General features: G+C 46.8%; 1 protein-coding gene across 2 annotated transcripts in view; it reads left to right on the forward strand.

The window, feature by feature from the left end:
• RBM20 (RNA binding motif protein 20) overlaps positions 1-24,294 on the forward strand; it is a 209,245-nt gene that overhangs the window by 131,824 nt on the left and 53,127 nt on the right. For both annotated transcript variants that reach the window (XM_079706491.1, XM_079706492.1), the window contains exons 2-5: positions 14,023-15,109; positions 16,515-16,576; positions 18,910-19,001; positions 19,777-19,874. In XM_079706491.1, coding sequence (XP_079562617.1) covers positions 14,023-15,109; positions 16,515-16,576; positions 18,910-19,001; positions 19,777-19,874 — 1,339 coding nt within the window. The remainder of the gene's footprint in view (positions 1-14,022; positions 15,110-16,514; positions 16,577-18,909; positions 19,002-19,776; positions 19,875-24,294) is intronic.

A 24,294-nucleotide genomic window follows, 5' to 3' on the forward strand; every position in this document is an offset into this window, starting at 1 on the left:
TTTGACTCCAGGAGGCCAAATGTTGTTGAACATGTCGGCTGAGTCTCTTAAAGGAAGGTAGGTATAAGAATAATCACATTTTTCCTTTGCATGGAAAAGGAAGCCCCTTCCTGGGGTACTGCATGACTAGTAGATAGAGGTGGCTCCTAAAAAATACAGCTGTTACTAAATTCCTTATAACTCACCATAGATTCTTAGAGTTGGAAGATTGGTTCAAGATCGTCTAGTTCAGTGGTTCTCAAAGTGCAGCATCAGAATCACCTGAACTTGTTAGAAATGCAAATTCTCAGGTCCCAACCCAGACCTCCTAAGATAGAGACCGGGGTGAGCTCAGCATCTGTGTTTTGAAACTTTCCTGATGCCCCTGATTTTCCTGATGTTCTGATTTTCAACACTCGAAAATCACTGTTCTGATTTCACCTTGTTATTTCACAGACAGATCTAAGTGGAGATTAAGTGCCTCTGAAGTCACCCAGGACTAGAGGAGCAACAGAGGCTAGAAACTCAGATCTCTCGGGCTGAAATCTGTCTCTACACTGCGGCCAGATCATCCTTGCTTTTCCATGTGTCCATAAATAACAGCTTTAGGAAAACACCCACCATCCTGAAATCACAAGGCATAAAGGAACCTTAAATGTTATCTCATCTGACCCTCCTATTTCACAGATGAGAAAACTAAGGTCTGCAGGGTAAATTGACTGCAGTAAGATGTACGATTATTGGTGACAGAGCCTGTCTAAGAAGGGGGTCTACTTACAACCAAAGTAGTGTCTCTCCTGGCCTCCTCCCCACATACCCCACACTGCCTCTTCAGTTTCATATGGACTCCTAGTATTTGGCTTAAATCACATCGATTAATATGTCCAGGTAATAATCAGGTAACTCTAGGAAAAGACCAGCTTTATTGAGTGAGAATTTAAATTCTTTAAAATTAATCTAAATTTTTATTTTGATTTAAAATTGGCTTGAGTTTTATAATCATTCTTGTACATTTACCAGAAAAATCTCAGTGGTATAAACTACTGAAAATAAAGTTTAGAAAACATAGGGACCATTCCTGGAACATGTGTTTCATTTCAGAATCATGTAGATTAGGCACATATCTCCTCAGATCACACACTGAAATTGCATTTTTTTTCAGATTTAGTTAAAAGGAAAAATGTGGCAACAAGTCTGTTTGTTGAATATTTTAGAATTTTATCCTTGATGTGGTGGTGGTATTTACATAATTTTGACAGTGTTCAAAGACGGAGTCTAATCTACATTCTCCACGGAGCTTCATCTTCAAAGCCTTTTAGCAGCATACACATGGCACATTTAGCTAGGAAAACAAATTGAGAATGTGATACACAGCTATTATCTCTGCACACACACACACGGAGTACGTGTGTACACGTATAGATGTGTTTATTGGCTCCACACACGTACTGTGTGCCAGGCACTGTGACATGAAATGGCCATGTAGTTTCTGCCTTCAAAATGACTGTTGGGTGTGAGGACATCAGATGCGTGATGGAGTAGACAATTAGTAGCGAGGGTGGTAGGGGTTAGAGTGTAACTGAGGCTTAGCAGAACAGCGGGGCCTTATGGGGGGCTCACTGAAGGGGCACGAGCACACGCTGGATGGGGGCAGGAGTCAGAGGAGGCTGCCTGGAGGAGGTGCCATCTAAGCTGCATGTTGAAGGATGGTAGTTACCCAGGTGAGGGGGAGTAGTGGGGAGGTTGTCCAGCTGGAGGGAGCAGTATATTGCAACGGTGTTCGTGTGCCCATTGTTCTTCCCTGGGGCTGTAGTGGCCTATAAACCCCGAAATATTTCATTTGCTTCTATAAGCATTAACATTTGGCTTCATAGAGAGCTTATATAGCAGTTTTAAAATATACATTTCAACTTTTTTTTTGGCCACGTCCACGGCTTGCAGGGTCTTAGTTCCCAATCAGGGATTGCACTTGAACCACAGCAGTGAAAGTGCTGCAGTGAAAGCACCAAGTCCTATACACTGGACCGCCAGGGAATTCCCTTAAATATACATTTCAAACAGCTTCTTAAAAAAAAAAAAAAGAGCTTCTTTTTCCATCTCAAAAGACCCTGATGTTCCCTAGAAAAGTTTGTGGGTTGAGAGGTCACTGTATCTTATATCACTGAGAAAACAGAAAGATCTCTCCTAACCCCTGGAAGTGAAATCACCCCCCTTGATTTCAGCCTGCACAAAATGCGTGAAATTCTGCGTGCATTTCCTGAAGAATTGTGTCTCAGGCAAACCAACTCCAGTCTCGAATGGCTCTGAGCTGCATTTTACTGTGAAAGCTGGTTCTGTCTGTGGTATGCTTCGCAGAGGACAGCGTCTTATGGCGAGGCACTTTCGGTACTTCATTCACTTAGTCTTCATGGACAGAGTTGAGAGCCTCTCCTTGTGTAGAACTGCCTGCCCAAGAAAGGAGGGTTAGAAGAAATTAAATTATTTCATGCTGGCTGGACTGCAGCACGTCTATCTGAACCAAGATATATATAACAATTATAGTATAACAATAGTTTCTTTAAAAGCATTCCCAGGAGCTTAAAAATAGCTCAATTTGTGAGTAATAATAATAATAATAATTCAGTATAATTCAACTGCTATTATTATCATCACTGTGCTTTGCAGAACATCTGTACATCATGTTTGATCTTTGTAACAGCTAGCAGGGTGGACATTATTATGTCCGTTTGACAGATGAGGAAGTTAAACCTTAGAGTCATCAGATTTCAAAGGTGGAAGAGGCCTTGGAGATCCTTTCATCCAGCTTTCCTCATGTTACACAAAAAGGGAAGTTGACTGACATGTAATCCCACTGGGAGTAAATGGTGGCTCTGGGACCTGGCCTGCGTCTTCTGAGTTCTAGCTCACCAATTTCTTCACTCCACCACACTGCTTTCAATCTTCAGTGTGTGAAAAGAAACTTGGAAGAATATGCATTTGTCTCTTTAAGGGAAATGTTGAAACCAGTCTTACATGCTGTTTTATGAGCTCATGCAGGTACAGAAAAAGTCTCTTACTTTTATAATTTTTCTATATATAGATGGGTAAACTGACAGATATATAAATAGATATACACACATATATAGATGTTATTGGTGAGATGAAGGTGGAATTAGGCAGTGTCTCAAAGGGGATGTCAGCTTTATCTGTATAATTTTATTTTTTTGATAAAAAACATCTCGGTCCAAAATGCCCATAATGGTAGCATTTGTTAATTTGGAGTGATGAGCAATTAATTAGTAAGTATTTGTTATATTCTTTAGGTTTTTGTAGTTTTATAATTCAAAACAAAACAAATATGAATATGAAAAATAAATTACCACCTACAATATATCGTTTTATAAAATAAAGGTTTTGTGTGTGTGTGTGTGGTACGCGGGCCTCTCACTCTTGTGGCCTCTCCCGTTGCGGAGCACAGGCTCCGGATGCTCAGGCTCAGCGGCCATGGCTCACGGGCCCAGCCACTCCGCGGCATGTGGGATCTTCCCGGACCGGGGCATGAACCCGTGTCCCCTGCATTGGCAGGCAGACTCTCAACCACTGCGCCACCAGGGAAGCCCAATAAAGGATATTTTAAAGAAAGAAAATTGGTACAGAAGGAAGGAAAAGAAAAAACAAAGCTAGTATCTGGCTCTTGGTGCTTAAGTTGACATTAATTCTCCCTGCTTTAAGTCTTTTCCTGTTATGACACTAGCTGGATGTGTATTCTTTTCTCTGCAGTTGTTGCATTATCAGGTCTCTTTTGCACATTTTGAGCACTTCTAATAACTCCGGCAGGAAAGGCAGGCCCTCTCTTGTCAGTTATAAAATCACTAGCTGCCCCTTTGTGACTGCACGTCCCCCAGGTTCCTAGAATCTTATTCTGACTGATTAAAGTGGTACAGAGTGCAATGGACCAAAAGGCTGGTGATCTGATATCAAATATGTTATTTAACATCACATCCTAAATGTGTTAACTAAACTTACTGTGGTGATCATTTTGCAGTATATACATGTATCAAATCATTACATGTGTACCTTAAACTTATACAATGTTATATGTTAATTATATACTCATAAAGCTGGAAAATGATAAATTGGGAGAAAAAACACAAAGTAAAGGAAATAGCTTTATATTTAGTACCTTTAAACAAACAACTCCCCCCCAAACAAAAAACTGCACCCAAGGAAGTAGGTACAGGAATGTGGTTTTAGAAGCTCCCTTTAATGAATGTGGAAACCGAGGATAGAAAACTGGCCTTAACGGTAAAGCGACCCTCATTCAAGTCCCAGCCTAGTCCCTGGATGCCCTTTGGTGATTCATCTGACCTTTCTTGGTCTCACTCAGTCTTCTTAATATGAACTGGAAATGGTCATATTTGATTTACCTACCCATATGGTTGTCCTAGAGGTGAAATGAGGTGAAATGATGAGGTGAAAACACTAACACTCCAACTAAAAAATATGAAACAAAAGAGAGATGATAGGATTATCATTGCTGTTATGAATCATTCCAAGAGGTGTCATGGTGATATGAATCATCATATGATAATGTCAGGCTAAAACCCAAACATGGGATAATGCCAGCATGAACCCAGCCATCTCAAAACTAGTCACAGAGGCCTCTCAAGTGATAATCCAGGAGCTCTCTTGTTACCAGGAAGACAGCACTGTCAAAAAAGTGCGTGATCTCACCCTTCTCCCACAAAGAAGACTCACCTGTTGCATGCTGATGGGGACGGTACACCCTAGTGGCTGCATGAGCCCCGAGGAACGAGGATGAGGACTGGCTTCCAGTCCCAGCTCTCCTCTATCTAGCTGTGTGATTGGGTTGATTCACATATTATGGCAACTTCTTTGGGCTTCCCTTTTTTCCTCTGTAGAATGAGTGTGTTAAACTAAATAGTCTCTGAGATCTCTTCTTGCTCTTAACATTTGTGATCATTAGCTACAGTTTAAACTTCAGCCCCAAGATTACTGTGGTATCATCATTGTCCTCTTTGTAACCTGACACTTAGGGATGTTCCCTGTGGTTCATATCCTGACCTAGCTTCTAAGAGTGTTACAGAGAGCTGAGAATTTATGATTTGAGGTTCAGCTCCCAGGAGGCAATGGAAGGGCGGGACCCAGCAAAGGCCTGACCCTGACCCTGACCATTGCACTTGATTTGATTTGGTTGCTCCGTAAAGTGTGAACAAACCTGGAAAACATTCTCTTGCCTGGTCATGAGCTCTCTCATCCGGATGGTATTTTGTATCTTACCATGTGAGAAGAAATGGCATATTCATTGGGACTGTGTTGAACTGGAAGTGAATTTAAATTCCTGATTGTTTATCTTGGAAGTCATGGTGCTTACTGAAAATGTGACCGGTCCCGTTGGGGCAGGTGCCACCATGCTCTGAGCTGCGGTTCTTGGCTTCTGCTTCTGGATGGCCAAACGTTACCAGGGAAGAGCTTGCTGAGTCCACACACATTCATACCACTGAACTTCAGCTGCGTCCTTGTGTTATTGCATGGCCTTCAGATCTACTGTTGACTCCCTATCCAGTTCACCAAGCAGCTGTGGTAACGCTCTGTGTCCCCCCAAGTGCCAGTCCCCACTCCTGCTCTCTCCTCTCCCAGCACATGTTCACTCTTATTTCTTTTTACTTCCTTTCTCTCTGTGTTTACATCTCTTTGTGTTCTCTGTCATCCATCTCTATCTGTCTCTAAGGAAGATTCGTCTCTCTGCCTTGGCAGAGCTCACCTGCCCTTTGCCCTGATGATGACTACGATAGCGGTGATGATAGTAATAGTAATGGTAATGATCGTGGTAAGAAGTCTAGTGGTAGTGCAGCTCGCTGCTGCATTGCTTTAGCGACTGCTTACTGTGTGTAGGAGCTGTGTGGAACAGCTTATGCCTACCCTGTCATTTAACTCTCAGAACAAACCTATAGCTTAGGTTATAGCTCAGATATAACCATCTTTGCTTTAATAATGAGGACTGGGCTTCCCTGGTGGCGCAGTGGTTGAGAGTCCGCCTGCCGATGCAGGGGACACGGGTTTGCGCCCCGGTCCGGGAGGATCCCACATGCCACAGAGCAGCTGGGCCCGTGAGCCATGGCTGCTGAGCCTGCGCGTCCGGAGCCCGTGCTCCGCAACGTGAGAGGCCCGCATACCGCAAATAAATAAATAAAAATAATGAGGACTGAGGCTGAGAGAGAATAAGTATTTGCCCACAGTCACCAGCTGATACGTGGCAAACTAGAATTCATACCCAGGTTGATAACAAATTCTGAAACCTGTGCCCGTAGCCTCTGGGCAATGCCTCTTCCCATCCCCGCCCCCCATGTGTGATGCAGAGCTCAATCACATCGGTATGCTTGGTATTCCATTAATATGGCTGAATCGATTTTACCTCTTTCTACTCTGAATCCTAGTGGCAATGAGATTATCTCCAAGGACGTGAGTGACAAATATCACTTCCTCTGTAGAGGAATGCTTTCTGAAAGGGAAGAGTGTGCTGTGATCACACAGAAGATGTTCTCTTTCCAGTAATCTTCGGCCAATGCCACATCCTTACGTCTGTACAGCACAGTTTCCAGAGCGTTCTGACAACTCCTTAGTGAATCCCGCATCAACCCTCATAATGTAAATGAGGAAGGACTGTGACTTCTCTTTTAATAGATGAGGACACTGAGGCTCAGAGAGGTAAGGTCTGTTGTCCACTGTGACTCAGTTGACAAGCGCTGAGTTACGACTGGAACCCAGGATGCCTGATTTCCCACCCTGGTTCGTACAGGGCAGCCCACAGCTCAATATGTACACTTACCTCTCCTCCAAGTGAAAGAAGACCAGAGAACCATCATGTCTGTAATAAAGAGCTTTTCCTCATGGGGGATAAATGAATGCCTTGCATAATAAAGCCAGTTCTTAGTACAACAAAAAAATGGCTTGTTAGGTGCTGAGGAATGAAAGGCGTGGCTTAGAAACTGCTCCTAGGTGAGGGCCGAGGCATTATGTCCCCTCGCACAGGAGCACCTGTGTGGCCAGAGCCAGATCTCCAAACCTGTAGAAAGTTGTGCAGCCTACACCCTTGCGGGGCCTCTCCCCTGGCACCCTATTCATACGTGGTCTTGTGACCACGGTGCGGGGCTCTTGGTCCACCAAGGATGGAGGAGCGTTCTGTTTCCCGAACCTCCAGGAAGCAGGTCTCTCTGGTCAGCAGATACACCAAAGTGCCTGCCCGAGCAGAGTAACCTGAGTAACCCCTCACCTCCAGCCGCTGGGTCCGTATGGTCATTCTGCTCTGCAGAAGGAGCTGGGGCGTGACAGGGATCTCTTGAGTCAATGTGAGACCATGGAGGGAACCGTCTGAATTCCATGCAGGTGGTTCAAGTAGGTTGGCTTTCTTTTTACATTGTTATTTTTATTAAGCACATAAAGGAAATGCATTGGTTCATGGAAAGAAAAGTCCAAGCAGATCCAGGGGAAGCCGGCATGAGGCATCCCTATGCAGATATTCAGGAGTGGCCTGTGCCCCTGTCTCCAGGCCAGTGTCTTTGGGTGGGCTTTATTCTCAGGCATCCTTAAGTGGTGGCTTAAATTCTGCCAGTTTAGCAACCTGGCCATGGCCTGACAAGAAGACAAGTGTCTCTCTCTTGACAGCTCCAGCAGTATCCAGGAGTGTCCATTCCTGAGCCAGTCACTGTGGCCAGGGGCTCTGACTGTCCAGGACTGGGTCACATTGGGTGGACATTACTATTCTTCTTGTACGGATGAGAAAATTCTGAGGGTTGGAAAAATTAAGCGACTTTCCCTCATCATACAACCAGTAACAGGCAGATGGAAGCTCGGTCTCTGACCACAACTCACCCTATAGCTGCCTTTCACCAACAGCTGATGCATCTTTGCATCTGTAGGTTGATTAATAAACCCAGAATGTTTGTAAGTTTTTGTTCAGAGTTCAGGGAAGGCCCTTGAGTTGGCCTTTTCTTTCACTTGTTACATTTCTCTGAAATGTCTGAGGCTTGAACCACTTCCTCGTGTACCTTACTGTTTTGTGCTTACCTCAGAACATTTATCCTCTCTGTGTTGAACTGTCTCCCCTGTGGTTTCGGGAAGATTTCTCTTTTTCCATCTCTAGCACGTTTGCCTGGCACATAATAGATGCTCAGTCCCTGTGGGCTGAATCAAACTCGTGAAGCCCCGTTGGCCCCTTTGCTGGAGTCTGTTTCAGAGCAGAGGCCCCGCGGCCCCTGTCTGTGTCATGGGTACCCTCCCTTCCTTTCGGAACAGGATGGATTATGTCACAAAAATCTTGCTGAATTTCCAGCACCCCAACTCTAACTGAAGAAGTGCCTCACTTCTTGTGCCCAAATACTAATCCATCATGACATCCTGCTGGGGACTCAGAATAAAATGTGAAAGAGCTTTGGGACAAAGAGTGAGGGTTAGAGACAGATGTTGGCTGTCCCAGGGGGTGCAATATGTCACACATCCATTTGACACTACGGGATTAAACCATTAGAAACAGTTTTCATCTGGAGCTCCTAAATCTCCCAGTATTATAAAGGCAACTCGTTCTCCTTTATGTTGTATTTTATTTCTAAAACTCTTGAGAGAAGTTCTGCTTTAATTGAAAAACAAAACCAAAAAACAAACAAAAAACCCAACTTTCTAAGTGAGCAGGGAACCAAAGTTTTTAATGGAATTATGCACTGTGAATTCTTTTTTTGTTTTTGCACTGTGAATTCTTTGTTACAATTAACGGCTCAGGAAAGGAAAAGAAACCTCAGCCCTGGGGGAAGTGAGCCTCGTGGAGGCCTGGATGAATCAGAGTGGCTGTGCTGTTTCTTCTGCAAATGTGGACCAGCCCTCTGTGGGGTTGTGTGGTAGGTATTCTAGCTCTGTGCCGGATGCCCAGGTCATGTGCCTGACTGGGCTGCACTCCCTCCTGCCCAGAGATGAGGTTTGACCATATGACTGCAAACAGAGCTGCTGCACAAGACCTAGAAGAAGAGAGGATGTGGCAGGTGCATAGAACCCTGCCTCCCACCTGTTCCCCAGACAAGGGGGCATCCCTGCTCTCACTTCTGGAGCTGACAGGGGTTCCAGAAAGGGTCTGTATCTCCCCAGTGCTCAGCAAGTGCCTTGCGTATGGAAGGTAGTCAGCATCTCACTGAACAGAGGGGAGGACCACAGGGAAGTATGGGTGGAGATGATAATTTGGTGATGAAATAGATAGTTCTGGAACTTAAGGCTTTTGGAGGCAAGGCTATTCTGTCAGGCACTAGAAGCTGGTTTGAAAGCTCTGGGTTTTCATTGAGGTTTACTGCCACCCAACTGTGTGCCTTTGGGCAAGTCACCTTTGTTAATGAGAGGGGTGGATGACTTGATTGCTAAGGGTCTGTAATTCTCCCAGGGTGCCATTGCTCCAGCTGCTTAGAGAAATGTGACTCGGAAAAGGAAGAGACCTTTGGGTTTTTCTGGCTCTTGGCTAAGTCCCCAGGTCAGATGGTCTGTGCTCCCCAGGATCTCTGGGGGCAAGAGTTCATACCAGAAAGATCCAGCCAATGTCCCAACACCCACTGCTGCCTCTCTGAGTGGAAGCCTCTTTTGCATCTAATTTTCTTTCTTATTAGTTTCCTATTGCTTCTGTAACATGTTACCACAAATTTAGTAATTTACAGTTAAATTTAAAATTTAAATTTCTCACAGTTCTGGGGATCAGAAATCCAAAATCAGTCTCACGGGGTCAAAGTCAAGGTGTCAGCAAGGCTGGTTCCTTCTGGAGGCTCTAGGGGAAATTTTGTTTCCTTGTCTTTTCCAGTTTCTAGAGACCACTTGCATTTCCTTGGCTCATGGCCCCTCCCCCTGTCTTCCAAGCCAGCAGCATAGCATCTTTTTTCCTCTCTGACTCTGCTTCCATCCTTATATCTTCTCTCTCTGACTCTGATCCTGCTGCCTCTATTTTATAAGGACTCTTGTGATTACATTGGGTCAACTCAGATAATCCAGGATAATCTCTCCATCTCAAGATCCTTAATTTAATCACATCTGTACAGTCCTGTTTACCATTTTAGGTAAGATTCACAGGTTCTGGGGGATTAGGATGTAGAGATATTTTGGGGGGGGGTGTTCATTATTCAGCCTACCACAGGGATTATCCATTTGGTTTCAAAATCTAGATTTGGACAGGGAGTGAGAGTATTGGAACTCTTGCTTTGGAATGGGGAATTGTAGACAGCTCTCTAGGCCAGTGACTCTGTACGTGAGTGAAGTTTAAGCTGTATACAACAGCGAAATCCATTTGCTTTCTGCATATATTTAGATTCTCCTTCCTGTAACGCATCCATTATCTTCCTTCTTCATTCTGTTCGTGGCGGTTACCAAGTACCCACCAAGTACGAGGCAGTGTGCCCGGAAAATGCGAGAATCTCCGAGACATGCTCCCTGCCCTGCTGGAGCTTATGTTTAGTGGAGGGAGAGAGGCACATAAGCAGTTATTTTCAATATAAGGCAGTGATGTGACAGTGAAAAACCAAGGAAGACAGGAGGGTGACCTCTGTTCTATCCTTTAGGGTGTCAGACCACATGCCCCAATTTTTGGCTCAGAAGTATAATTGTTATATGCACCTGAATTTTAAGTTATTAATGCTGATAGGCTAAGAATTTTAAGGCTTTTTAAAAGTAGGATAAAGTGTCTTTTCTTTTTTATCTAAGGGTGTTTGGTTCAAAAAGTTATCTAGCTCTGATGATTCATGTGAAATCACTTCCATCCAAGGTTGATTCAAGTTAGGGACAATAGGAATTTGCTAGGCAAAGCGGAAGTTGGGAAGAAAATCTAGCCAGTCTTCTTAATTCATGCTGCATGTGAATGAGTAAACTTCTGTAACCTGGACTGTCCTCAGAAAAGCACTTGTTTCCCGTGGCTGACCTACAGATACCCAGCGAGGTTGGCTCTTCTAGTTGGAAAGACAGCTCTTCCTTGCGTGTCCTTTCAGAGGCAAAGGGGAATCTCCAGTAAGAGCTCCCTCCAGCCCAGAGCACAGTTTTAGAAAATGCAGTTGACTTCTCTGGGAAAAACAGAACCAACCTTGTCTTACTCTCTCATGGAAACCAAGTTGGCACCTCATTATTGCCTTGTTAGCAAGGACAGGCTGCGTTGCAGGACAGCCCTGGTAGGAAGGGTTGGCCCTGTGTGGGCAGGGTTTTGAGTTAAGCTTAATTGCTTCTCCAAAGCTCAGCTACTTAATACTACACAAGTAGAAATCTATCACCAGACTCTAGACCGTCCTTTTTCTTTCATATTCTTGCCTACGTGGACCGTTAGCACTTCCGCAACTCTGCTGCTGCCATGATTTGTGCCCGGGCCACACTGGGGCCACCAAAGCTTGGCTGCAACCAGCACAACTACCCAGAGGAGAAAAGGTCGGTCACCACCTTTAACCAACCCCCCAGTATCTTAAAATGCAGCCAGCCTGTTCTGTCCTTGGAGCACAGCAGGGCTGCTGGCTGGGTGAAGGTCCTGTCTCTTTAATGACTTACAGCAAATTCTTGATCTCTCATAGAATGAGAAAGAGTAAGACAAAGTCGTTTTTGTCTGGCTGCGAAATGTGTTTTGTACTTGAATTTGAATGTGGGTGTGCCTAATGTTCTGAGAACTCACTTCAGGCAAAACAGTGAAGCAGCCCATGAGGAAGTCCTCAAAGAGGGCTGAGGAGCTGTGTACTTAACCACTTGCGCCCCTTCTCTTCTTTGCAAAGCCTGGCTGGGGTTTGACTCCCTGGTCTGTACTCACCAACAATGGGTATTCGTTAAGTAGATCACCTAATCTCTCTGAGCTTTAGGTTCTTGCCCTGCAAAACTGGGGTGAGGTTACCCATAGCCCATAGGACTAATGGCGAGATCCCATGAGATAACACAGGCAAAGCACTGGCCACACAGTGTCGCGGTAAATGTGAGGATCTCTCCCACTCACCTGCCTCCCCCACCTGCCTCCCCTCATTCTCTCGGACCAATGTAAAGCGCCACCCCAAAGTGGGAGGGGAGTGACGTGCCACACACCTCCCTTTCTTCCCTCGCCTGTCCCTACCTCTGGCCCTTCTCCTTTGTTTCATTATCATCAGACTTGTACGGTACAGAGCATGTGACAGTGGACACCTTGTCAAAAGTGTCCCAGCTTTGCAGTTTCTATCCCACACTGCTGTAGACATGCTGAACGTGCAGCCTGGGCTGTCCGTGGCAATCCCAATCTCAATTGCACGGTCCCATTCTTCCCGTTAAAATGTCCTGAGAATTCCAGTTTATCAACATCCCGAACACATTTCCTGATTGCACCCACTCCTCGGAAGGGGACTTTAAGACCAGGAAATATAGGGTCTTACAAAAGAGCCCTGACAATGGTAACCACGTGTCCCAGATTTTCTGGGAAAGTCTGTTCCCTTTCCAGTCCACGGGTCCTGATTTTTGGTCTAGAAAACACCGTAACCAACCAACAGGGGTCACGTGAAAGGCACGTGTCAGACAGAACACCCCCGCAATAAGGTTCTGTGAGAGCCCACCACTGCCTATGATCTCAAATTCAGATTCTTCACTTGTAATTTTTTGATTGTTTCCTATGCTAGTTGGGTTTGAGAGTGAACTGAAGGGCACATGATTCTTGTTGCTTTTGGATGTGAAATGAGGACAAGGATGAAAATGTGTTTGGCACAAATATACACACACAATTCATTCTGTGTGCAATTTTGAAGACGACTTTTTTCATTTAACATTAGAGTCTATGGATTTTTCTCATGTCACTAATTTTTTTTTTCTTTGTAAACGATGACCTTACCAAATTCAAAACGGAGCCTATCACTGGCAAGGATGAGTGTGGGATGAGGATGGGGAGAGCAGATACCCAAGGAGGACTTAGTGTGGTGGAATGTTTTCTGTCTTAAGCTTGGTGATGGGAACACTTTTCTGAATGTCTTAAATATTACATGATACAATAGAAATGTATGCACCCATAGTGAATGGTTACTGAACATTTCATTCTATAAATGTGTTATAATTTACTCACTTTAAAACTCCCCTCCCTAGTGTTATCAGTTATTTGTACCTTTCAATGTTGGACTCTTAAATAATGTAGTATCACGAAATATCTTTGGGTATTAAGTTTTGTCTGCATTTTAGCTCATTTTCTTAGGCTAGATGTATAGAATTGAATTATTGGGTCAAAGAGTATGGCTGTAATGAATGCATGTCGCCAGACTACCTTTGGACAAAGTCGCACAAGTTTAGACTATCATTGATATCGTATCCTTTCTGCTTTATCTCACCAGCACTGAGTGCTGTGAGATATATTGGCTATATAGTTATATATACGTGTGTGTATATATATGTGTATATATATATATATATATTTGCTACTTTGCTAGGCAAATATTTGTTTTTAATGGTTTAACTTGTATCTCTTTGATTACCAGTGAAATTGAACATTATGCCATATAAGAATTTTTCTGTTGGAGTTTTATTTTTTTTTAAATTTTGTATCAATTTTTTTTACATCTTTATTGGAGTATAATTGCTTTACGATGGTGTGTTAGTTTCTGCTTTATAACAAAGTGAATCAGTTATACATATACATCTGTTCCCATATCCCTTCCCTCTTGCGTCTCCCTTCCTCCCACCCTCCCTATCCCACCCCTCCAGGAGGTCACAAAGCACCGAGCTGATCTCCCTGTGCTATGCGGCTGCTTCCCACTAGCTATCTACCTTATGTTTGGTAGTGTATATATGTCCATGCCTCTCTCTCGCTTTGTCACAGCTTACCCTTCCCGCTCCCCATATCCTCAAGTCCATTCTCTAGTAGGTGGAGTTTTAAAATAATTGTTTAATTGATGTGTATGAGCATAGGTTTTTGCAGACTCGATTATATGTGGGGCCTGTGTGGGAGGGTCTTGTTTGTATGGGAGGGGCGACCACAGATGAGCAGACAAACAGCCTGTTGTCCCCCTGGGTGGAAAACAGCTGTGCATCTAGACCTTTGTCTCCCTGCAGTGCCGCCAAGCTCCTGGACAAGACCCCGTTCTCGGTCAGTAACCCAAACCCGCTGCTTCCTTCGCCTGCGAGCCTCCAGCTGGCTCAGCTGCAAGCTCAGCTCACCCTCCACCGGCTAAAGCTGGCACAGACAGCCGTCACCAACAACACCGCGGCCGCCACCGTCCTGAACCAAGTCCTCTCCAAAGTGGCCATGTCCCAGCCTCTCTTCAACCAGTTGAGGCATCCGTCCATGATCAGCTCCCCCCATGGCCACACCGGCGTGCCCCAACACACAACAACCATGCCCAGTGCCCGGTTTCCCTCTAATGCAATTGCCTTCTCGCCCCCGGGCCAGACACGAGGCCCAGGGCCCTCTGTGAGCCTTCCCAGCCAGCCCCCCAATGCCATTGTGATGCACCCTTTCAGCGGGGTCATGCCTCAGACCCCTGCCCAGCCAGCAGTCATCTTGGGCATTGGCAAGACTGGGCCCGCCCCTGCTGCAGCGGGATTCTACGAGTATGGCAAAGCCAACTCGGGCCAGGCATATGGCTCTGAAACTGATGGTCAGCCCAGTTTCCTGCCAGCCTCAGCCTCTACCTCGGGCGGCGTGACCTATGAAGGGCACTACAGCCACTCAGGGCAAGATGGCCAAGCCGCCTTTCCCAAGGACTTCTACGGACCCAGTGCCCAAGGGTCGCAGGTGGCAGGTGGATTTGTGGCTGAGCCGGCCGGGGGCTTGAAAGGCGAGGTAGGTCCGCTGCTGCAGGGTCCGAACAGCCAGTGGGAGAGCCCCCATGGATTCTCTGGCCAAAGCAAGCCCGATCTTAGAGCAGTCCCCAACCTGTGGCCTCCAGCCCCCAGCCAGCCCTATGAGCTGTATGACCCCGAGGAGCCCACCCAAGACAGGACCCCTCCTTCCTTTGGGGGTCGGCTCAACAACAGCAAACAGGGTTTCAGAGGACCCTGGCAGCAGGCCACGGGGGAGCAGGCGACGCTGTCTGTGCAGCCCTTGCAAGCGCACGAGCTGAATGACTTTCACGGTGTGGCTCCCCTCCACCTGCCCTACGTCTGTAGCATCTGCGACAAGAAGGTGTTTGATCTGAAGGTGAGTCATCCAGGACCGGCTGGGAGCCACAGCTGGAGCCTTGTGGGCTCGCCACCACAACCCAGCTTTTGCTGCTCACGGGCCAGGAACTATGACATTTGGGGACTGGGTAACAGAATTTTGCCATCGGTACCCTTGACGAAAAGCCTAAGTATTAGAACCAGAGGGAATTTCAGAAATGTATCAAGGCCAGTCCCTTGCTTTAAGGCAAATAAGAGATTCTTACCCATGGTTATAGGTGAGAGATGAGGGTGAGTGGAGGACCAAGTGACCCCACTTGGGTTATGGAAAAGGGACTCAGGATTTAGCCTCTGCCTCCTTGTCTACATTCCTTGAGAACGTATACTGTACTGAGTACAAAAGGGGGAAAGTGTTAGCAGAATTTTGAGTTGGGCAAGGGAGTAATTCTCAGGTGGGACCTAGACAAATTATTATAGAAGGGCCTCAGCTTCTGCATCTGCAAAATGGAGGTAGAGCCTTATCACACCTTTTCAGTGGTTGTAAAGTGCTTTGGGCCCCGGCAAACAAAAGTCCATGGTAGTATAAATTTTCCCCCAAGATGTATTGATGACGCAGTGAAATATTCCAAAGCAATAATAATTGCAGTTAGCATATATTAAACCCTTTCTCTGTGTCAGCGGTAACTCTCCAAGGTAGATACTATTATTATACTCATTTTACAGATGCAAAAACTGAGGCCCAGAGAGATGAAATGACTTGTCCAGTGCCCCATAGCCAGAAAGTGGTGGAGTGGAGATTCGAACGTGGGTCTGACCCTCCCAGAGCCTGTGCCTCTTATCACTGAGCTGTACGGCCTCTTGTCTCTCATCTTGTCTGCAGAGCACAGTAATCCTTGTTTAGCGGGCAACACACCACAGTGTGTCACTCACCCCTGCTTAGGTTATGTCATGCAAATGCATCCCTGTCACCTGGGTGGACCATACCCTCTCACCTCCTGTCTCAGGAGGGGGCCGGCTAACGTGGGAGGTGATGGAGGATTTTGTCTCTCATAAGCCTTTTCTAAGGCTTTGCAACTCCCTGGGAGTCCACCTGCCAGATTCTCATATTGGAAGTACATCGGAGGTGTGGTGGGACCAGGGGCCCCCTGAGAGGGGAAGAGGAAATCGGACTTGTGAATCTGGGCTCCTGTCCAAGATAGGCATGGGATGTGCAGGTGGAGGCCGATGATGATGATGATGATGATGATGATGACGGCTGGTTAGGGAGGCAGGAACGGGGGAGGAGCCTGGGTGGGAGGGGAACAGGGGAGGGAGAGGCATCAGCAGGGCTGGTCCAGCATCTGGGCACTCTGCTCTCCCTGCCCTTAGGAGGAAGCCTGTACTCGTCCACTGCCTTCCCGGGGGCTCAGTTCTCCTTCGGTCATTTTTCTTTCCTTCTGGCCTAGGACTGGGAGCTGCATGTAAAAGGGAAACTACATGCTCAGAAATGCCTGCTCTTCTCTGAAAAGTAAGTGCTGTCCAGGAGGACAGGTTCATGCATGCACTCAGCGAACATTTACTGTGTGCCTTGCTTTGTTCTTGCTGGGGAAAGAACAGAGGACAAAACAAGCAAATCCCTGTTCTCAAGGAGCTTTACACTTAATAGCAGGGGATGGGGCAGTGTCAGATGATAAACTAGTGAACTCTATAGCATCTCTGGTGGTAAACGCTAAGCAGAAAACGGCATCAGGGCAGGGGCAGGAAGTGTGTGTGTGTGTGGGTGTGTGCGTGCGCGCGCACGCACTCAGAGGGGCTGGTGGTGGGAAGGCCTCACTGAGGACACCCCAGGAGGGCATGGAATGAACCGTGGCCGTCTGGGGGACATGCACTCCCAGCAGAAGGAACAGCAAGTTTGAGGGCCCTGGCGTGGTCCAAGGATGCTCAGGCAGCATCAGTGTGAGCAGTGCGGAGTACCTGGGGGGAGGAGCCAGGGAAGTAGTGGGGCCCCATCCTGAGCCCTCGGGCTTGTGGAGAGGACTTTCACTTTTGATTTGAATGGGACTGGAGCCCTGGAGGGCTGAGCAGAGAAGGGATGTGCTCTGGCTTCACTGACTGGGACCCTGGCTGCCATGCTGAGAATAGGTGGTGGGGGCAAAGGCAGACTCGGGGAGACCAGTGAGGAAGGGGTTCCAGGTACCCACACAGAAGAGAGGAGCCTGGGCCCAGGGATGTAGAACAGAGGATGGGGTTAAGTGTTTTGAAATGAGCTCGTCCAAAAGGCCTCCCTTCCTTATTTACGGTACCCAAAAGGTAGAAGCAACCCAAATGTCCAGGCCAGATAAAATAGATAAACACACGTGGTCTGTGTTTACAGTGGAATATTATTCAGCCTTCAAAAGGAAGGAATTTCTGACACAGGCAACAGCATGGGTGAACCTTGAGGACATTACTCTAAGTGAGATAAGCCAGTCACAAAAGGACAAATGCTGTGTGATTCCACTTACAGGAAGTACTGAGAGTAGTCAGATTCATAGAGACAGAAAGTAGAAGAGTGGCTGCCAGGGGCTGGGAGAAGAGGCTGGGGAGGTAGTACAGAGTTTCAGTTTTACAAAATGGGAAAGAGTTGTTCGGAAGATGGAGGGTAATGATGGTTGCCAAACAGTGTGAATGTACTTAATGCCACTGAACTGTACACTTAAAAATGGTTAAGGGCTTCCCTGGTGGCACAGTGGTTGAGAGTCCGCCTGCCGATGCAGGGGACACGGGTTTGTGCCCTGGTCTGGGAAGACCCCACATGCCGCGGAGCGGCTGGGCCCGTGAGCCATGGCCGCTGAGCCTGCGTGTCTGGAGCCTGTGCTTCGCAACGGGAGAGGCCACAACAGTGAGAGGCCCGCGTACCGCAAAAAATAAACAAACAAACAAACAAGTAAATAAATAAATAAAATAAAAATAAAAATGGTTAAGATGGTAAGTTTTATGTTATGTGTATTTTACCACAATTTAAAAAAGTGATTTTAAAAAGGTATTTCTTTTCTGGCTCCCCATTTTTTTTATTGTGATAAAACTCACAAAAGGGCTTCCCTGGTGGCGCAGTGGTTGAGAGTCTGCCTGCCGATGCAGCGGACATGGGTTCGTGCCCCGGTCCGGGAGGATCCCACATGCCGTGGAGCGGCTGGGCCCGTGAGCCATGGCCGCTGAGCCTGCGCGTCCGGAGCCTGTGCTCCGCAACGGGAGAGGCCACAACAGAGAGAGGCCCGCGTACCGCAAAAAAAAAAAAAACTTCACATAAGACTCGCCATTTTAACCATTTTAAGGTGTACAATTCAATGGTATTTAGCACATTCACAAGGTTTTGCAAATACTACCAGTCTCTAGTTCCAGAACATTTTCATCACCCCCAGAGGAAACTTATACCCATTAGGCAGTCACTCCCCATTCCCCCTCCCTACCCCCAGCCCCTGGCAATCACTAATCTGCTTTCTATCTTCATGGATTTGCTTCTTCTGAACATTTAATATGAATAGAATCATATAACATGTGACCTTTTGTGACTGGTTGTTTCACTTAGCATAATATTTTCAAGCTTCACCTACATTGTAGCATATGTAGCCTTTTTATGGCTGAATAATATTCATATATATATATATATATAACATTTTGTTTATCCATTCATCTTTTGATCTATATTTGGGGTGTTTCTACCTTTTGGTTATTATGAATAGGGCTGCTGTGAGCATCTCTGTTTGAACATTTATTTTCTACTATTTGGATTCTAAGCCTTGGAGTGGAATTTCTGGGTCACATGGTAATTCTTTGTTTAACTTATTGAGTAACTTGTTCCCCTTTTTCACCCCTCTCCAGCGCCGCTCTCCGGTGTGTACTCGGTTCCACAGAGGGAACACTGTGTGCCTCTCCCAACAGCACAGCCGTTTTTAACCCTGCTGGGAACGAAGGTGAGAAAGGGCCCTCAGATCAGCAGCTTGAAGCAGAAATCAGTTTTCCAAAGGCTTCTTACTCCCCACCTTTATTTATTTATTTTTTTAACATCTTTATTGGAGTGTAATTGCTTTACAATGATGTGTTTCTGCTGTATAACAAAGTGAATCAGCTCTACATATACATATATCCCCATATCTCCTGCCTCTTGCGTCTCCCTCCCACCCCTCTAGGTGGACACAAAGCACGGAGCTGATCTCCCTGTGCTATGCAGCTGCTTCCCACTAGCTATCTATTTGACATTTACTCCCCATCTTTGATAACCAAATGTCCCCGATGTGCCCTTTTGGGGCACAGATCCCAAGATGCTAAAATACATTGGGCCTGCTCTCTGGCCTCCTCAGTGTTTTCTATGTGTTTTAGACGTAAAGCTTTGCTGATTATCAACATGCCCAGAAGTGTAATCATGCCAATCACTAATCACTGTGTTAAAATGGAATTTTCACTTTTCTTTTCCCACTTCTGTCCTAATAATGACTTTATTTTGGGGGGCTTAAACCAGTTATTTTATTATGTTTGCCTTACGACTTTTAAACATTTATGAAAAAGAATGATTTATTTCAAGAAAGAAAAGCTAAATTTAATATTTTTTTAAAAGAACATTTGGTAAAAAAGTCATTTTTAGTTTTAAATAGGAGGAACATTACTCTTGCACATATCCATAAATAATGACTTTTGAAGGTCAAGGAAATGACTAGGTTTTCACCCAGTTTTGTGTAATTTACCGTTTAGATTACTCCTCAAATCTTGGAACATCATATGCAGCCATTCCTGCGAGGTCATTTACTCAGTCAAATCCCGCATTCCCTTCAGCTTCCCCAGGGACAAATGTGAGTACAGAAGCATTTTCTCCGCTGTCATCTGTCATCATCAACGCATTTGTATCACCTGCTCTGCCTGGGTGTAGAGGTACAGAAGGGGCTGGGGTGAAGCTGGCACCGATGGGGCTTAGTGCAGTGCAGGAAAGCAGAGGTCAAGAGTTGTTTAATTCAGGGTTTTCCCTGGTGGTCCACAGGCTGGGGCTCCACGCTCCCAGTGCAGGGGGCCTGGGTTCGGTCCGTGGTCAGGGAACTGGATCCTGTGTGCCACAGCTGGGAGTTTGCATGCCGCAACTGGAGATCCCATATGCCACAACTGGGACCCGGCACAGCCAAATAAATAAATAAATGGATGAATTTTTTTTTTTTAAGAGTTGTTTAATTCAGTCCAGCTGGTGTTGAAACACACAGATTAAAAAGCTGACATAATTTCTTAAAATTGAAAGCACTCAAAGATTTTCTAGTATGAGGGTTTGTGTGTGTGTGTGTGTGTGTGTGTGTGTGTGTGTGTGCGTGCTGTGTGTTTTCTAAGACTTGGACATTTTATTGAAGTAGACCATTTCCTGTGAGTGGGTAATTCTGAAACTTGAACAGAAAGAGAAAATGTGTTTGAAAAGTACGGACCGTGCACTGATGGTATTTTTGTCCCCTTGAGGAAATGGTGACATCTGCATAATATCAATACTTCGTTTTTAGTTGTGTTTGTGTTCCTTCTTCTCTACAACGGGCACTTTCGTCCCCCAAAGCTCTAAAGATTCATTCCTCCTTCTTCCAGCAATTGTGACAACTCGCCTTCCCCCCTCAGTTTTCCCCCTGCGTGTAGCCTGGTCCCCCAGGAGCTGCCCAGCTTCTCTTCCTCCCTGGCAAATGCGGGGAAGGAGGTGGGAGCCGCAGAGCCACCTGTAGAGCAAACTGTGTTTGGCTGAACCCTGCTCGAGGGCGTGTGTCTGTGTGGTTTTGCCTGTGCCTGTTTTTTTCCAATTCGTGATGTGAGCAGCTGCAGGCTCTTTCTCTCTTCTTGCGCTCAGCAGAGCAGGCCTCCACATGCCGTCCCTTCCACGTGTCTGTCGAGGCATTTGAGCAAAACTTAGGAAGAGCAAGCAGAGAAGTGTAGGTTTTAGACCCTGGGGGCTGAGTGAGTGGGGAGGTGAAGAGGTTCATGATGAGAAGTGAGGCCTGTCTGGGCCGAGATTTCCATTTGTTTGTGTCTGTTTATTTGTGTTTCGGGGAGACGTGCTTCAAGAGGGAGCCCCTGTCTGCAAGCCCATGTGTGAAGGAATGTTGTGGTTTCCCTCTGCAGTCTTCAGGCTGAGAGCCATGGCCGGTCAGTGACAGCTTGGGTTCAGTCCCAGGAGAGCAGAATGGCTGGGTTCAGTGAACCTGGCATTTGTCTTGGAGTCAGACGCCCGATGATTTGACCTCGTGTCCGATGGGGGCACTGGCCGCTCCAGCACCACCTACCCCAGGGCCTGTTTCCCACGCTGTGGACCGCAGAGCCAGTTCTGAGACCCCAGCACTGAGTGGAAAGGGGCTGTGGCCCAGACAGGGGAGGCTGGGCTGGGTGCCAGATGGGCCAGAGGTCTGGGCACAGGAAAGAGAGCCCGTGTCAGCTGAGTCCCGTTATGAAGGGGCAGGGGCTGAGGGGGCGAGGAGAGGCAAGGGCAGGGTGACTCTGTGTCTGTGCCTCAAGTGCGTCCTCCGGCGCTGACCAGAGAACCAGAGGCCCTTTGCTGTGGATGTGGAGGCAAGAGGCCCTAAGTTCAAGTCCCAGTTCCGGATCCTGAAGCTGAGTGGCCTCGGGCAAATGGCTTTACTTCTCTGAGGCTCCATTTCCTTAAATGAGGAAAGAACTCCCCTAATAATGACTTTTGAAGTTAGGTTTTCACTTGGCTTGTGATCTTTCAGATTATGCCTCTAATCTTGGAACATCTTATGTGGCCATTTGAGCACAGTCTCCTGATTCGATGGTCTGAGGGTAGACCAGCATTGTCCTGCCCTTGTGAGGGTCAAATGAGACTGTGTAGGTGACAATGCTTTGTGAACCGTGCAGTGTGTAAGAAGTAATAATGGCTTTTTTTTTTTTTTTGCGGTACGTGGGCCTCTCACTGTTGTGGCCTCTCCCGTTGCGGAGCACAGGCTCTGGACACACAGGCTCAGCGGCCATGGCTCACGGGCCCAGCCGCTCCGCGGCGTGTGGGATCTTCCCAGACCGGGGCATGAACCCGTGTGCCCTGCATCGGCAGGTGGACTCTCAACCACTGTGCCACCAGGGAAGAATGGCTACTATTGAGTAACGAGTCTGTTTAGCCTGCTGTAGGGAAACCTATGCGAAGGCCAGCTCTGTCTGCTGGTCATGTGATTTGGGGCCGGTCTCAGTGTCAGCGTTCCTCCTGTGCAAATCTGTCTGGGAATCCCTGTAATCATATCTGCCCTATCCACCCCGAGAGTTGCTGAGAGGCTCCCACGGAAGGGCTTTACTTAGGTGAGGGGCAGGCACGAGCAATCTGCTGACTCGTGACCATTTAAGAGTACAGTTTCCTCCAGACGCCTAGATACGGGCATTCATCTGGCTTGAGCCTGAGAAGCAACACAAGAAACATTTTGCTTTCAGCACTGGCAGCAGCAGGAAGGTGATGGAGAGCCCAGACACTGTGGGATGGTGATCATAATAGCACATTTACATAGTGCTCAACACAGTCTTAGCATTTGTTTGTATGTATTAGCTCATTTAATCCTCCAGACAAGTCTGTGAGGGGAGGAAACTGAGGCACAGAGAGACTAAGTAACCTGCCTAAGGTCACACAGCTGGTAAATGGCAGCACTGGGATTTGAACCCAGGGGACCCGGCTCTATCTAGAAGCCTTATTTTTAACCACTAAGTGCTGCTGCCCGTCTGTAAGGGTCTCTGAGTTCTCTCCCTCGTGATGATTCTCTCATTAGTAAGTTCCCTCCTCCCCCACTCCCACTCCACAAGCTGCTTAGCAGGCTCTGAGGTTGCCTGGGGTGATAAGGACTTCTCAGGCTTTGGCCAGCAGCCGTGGAGCAAAAGGTGAAAAGGCCATCAGACCCAGCAGCCGAATTCTCCTGTACCGTGACAGCGTCTCCCAAGATGAACCCGACATCTGGAGGCATTTCTATACACCCACTGGAGGTGAAGAGCTCTCATCTGACTGGTTTTATCGTTACAAGTTCTGCGAAGCCTTGCTGGCCACTTGAGCTTCCCCAGGATAATCTGGGGGACGAGGACACAGTTTGCCCCAGCCACTCCCTGTGTCATCAGTGCCTGGATGTTCCCATCCTTCTGTCGGCTTCTGGTCCTCTTGTTGCCATTTCTGGCAAATGCTATCGAATGCGGGTATGTCTCTTTAGAAAAACCTGAAATCCAAAAATATTGACCTCTGGAGAAAAGCCGAGAAATGAAGAGCTGATGAATCTGCTACGATGCTCTGCGAGGCTCCTTTAAGTAGCAGGAGAGTTCCTCAGAGAACTTATTGGGGTTTTTTCTGCCGACAAATGCTGACCTCCCAAGAGAAGTAGATACATCAAGGGGTGGTTACTGTGTTGCCAGGGGATGCTTTTCTGGGCTCCGTGAGTGGCCGGCGAGCTCCTTTTGCATTCTATTGGTTTCTTCTGCTTACATATTTATGCTTTTTGTGAAAATTCAAACAGAAAAGAAATATTCAAGGAGGACAGTGAAATTCCTCCCACTTCCCCCCTTCCAGCTACCATAGAGAACCCATAAAGGCATTGATGCCTTTTCCTCCAGAAGTGTGTTCCAGTCCAGTGCCAGGGCTTTTTCTGCCTGATTCCGCTTACATAAGTCTTTTCAGAAACACATTTTGTTGAGTAAAAGCCGGAACAGCCAGGACTCAGCCATTGTCATATCACTATTGTTTGTGGAGCAAAGAGCAGTTCTTCCTTCGAAAGCCCTCTGTTTTTAAGCAGGGCAACACAGTGACAAGGGGCTCCATGTCATGACTGAGGCTTCAGAGGGTATCTGAACTGCCACGAAATCTATAATGACCACATGACACATCTACCACCTCCCCCAAGCCCAGGCTTGGCTGAATTTACGTTTGTCTCAGCTCGGTGGGAATGCGAGCCCTTCGTTTCCATGTTTATTTCTGACAGAGATGGGGCACTGAAGTGACAGTTGTGTGCTGCGTTTGCTGAGGGTGGGTGCTTTGTGTCTGTCCCCTCCAGCCCCAGGGTCCTCCAGCCCCAGGGGCCTGGGAGAGGAGCATTCACTTTCACTCAAGCTTCTGCCATTTGACAGAGCAGACGCACTTTATCCTTTGCTGCCTGAGTTGTCATAAACAGAGTAATCAGGTTTCTAGAAGGGGCCATAGGGGCCTTCTCAGGCTGTGAATAGTTTTCTTGCGCCTGCCTGAGATGCACTTTGCCTGCTGGCTGTCCCCGTAAAACCGCCTTG

This window comes from Hyperoodon ampullatus (genome assembly GCF_949752795.1).
Source record: "Hyperoodon ampullatus genome assembly, chromosome: 1".
Lineage (NCBI taxonomy): Eukaryota > Metazoa > Chordata > Mammalia > Artiodactyla > Ziphiidae > Hyperoodon > Hyperoodon ampullatus.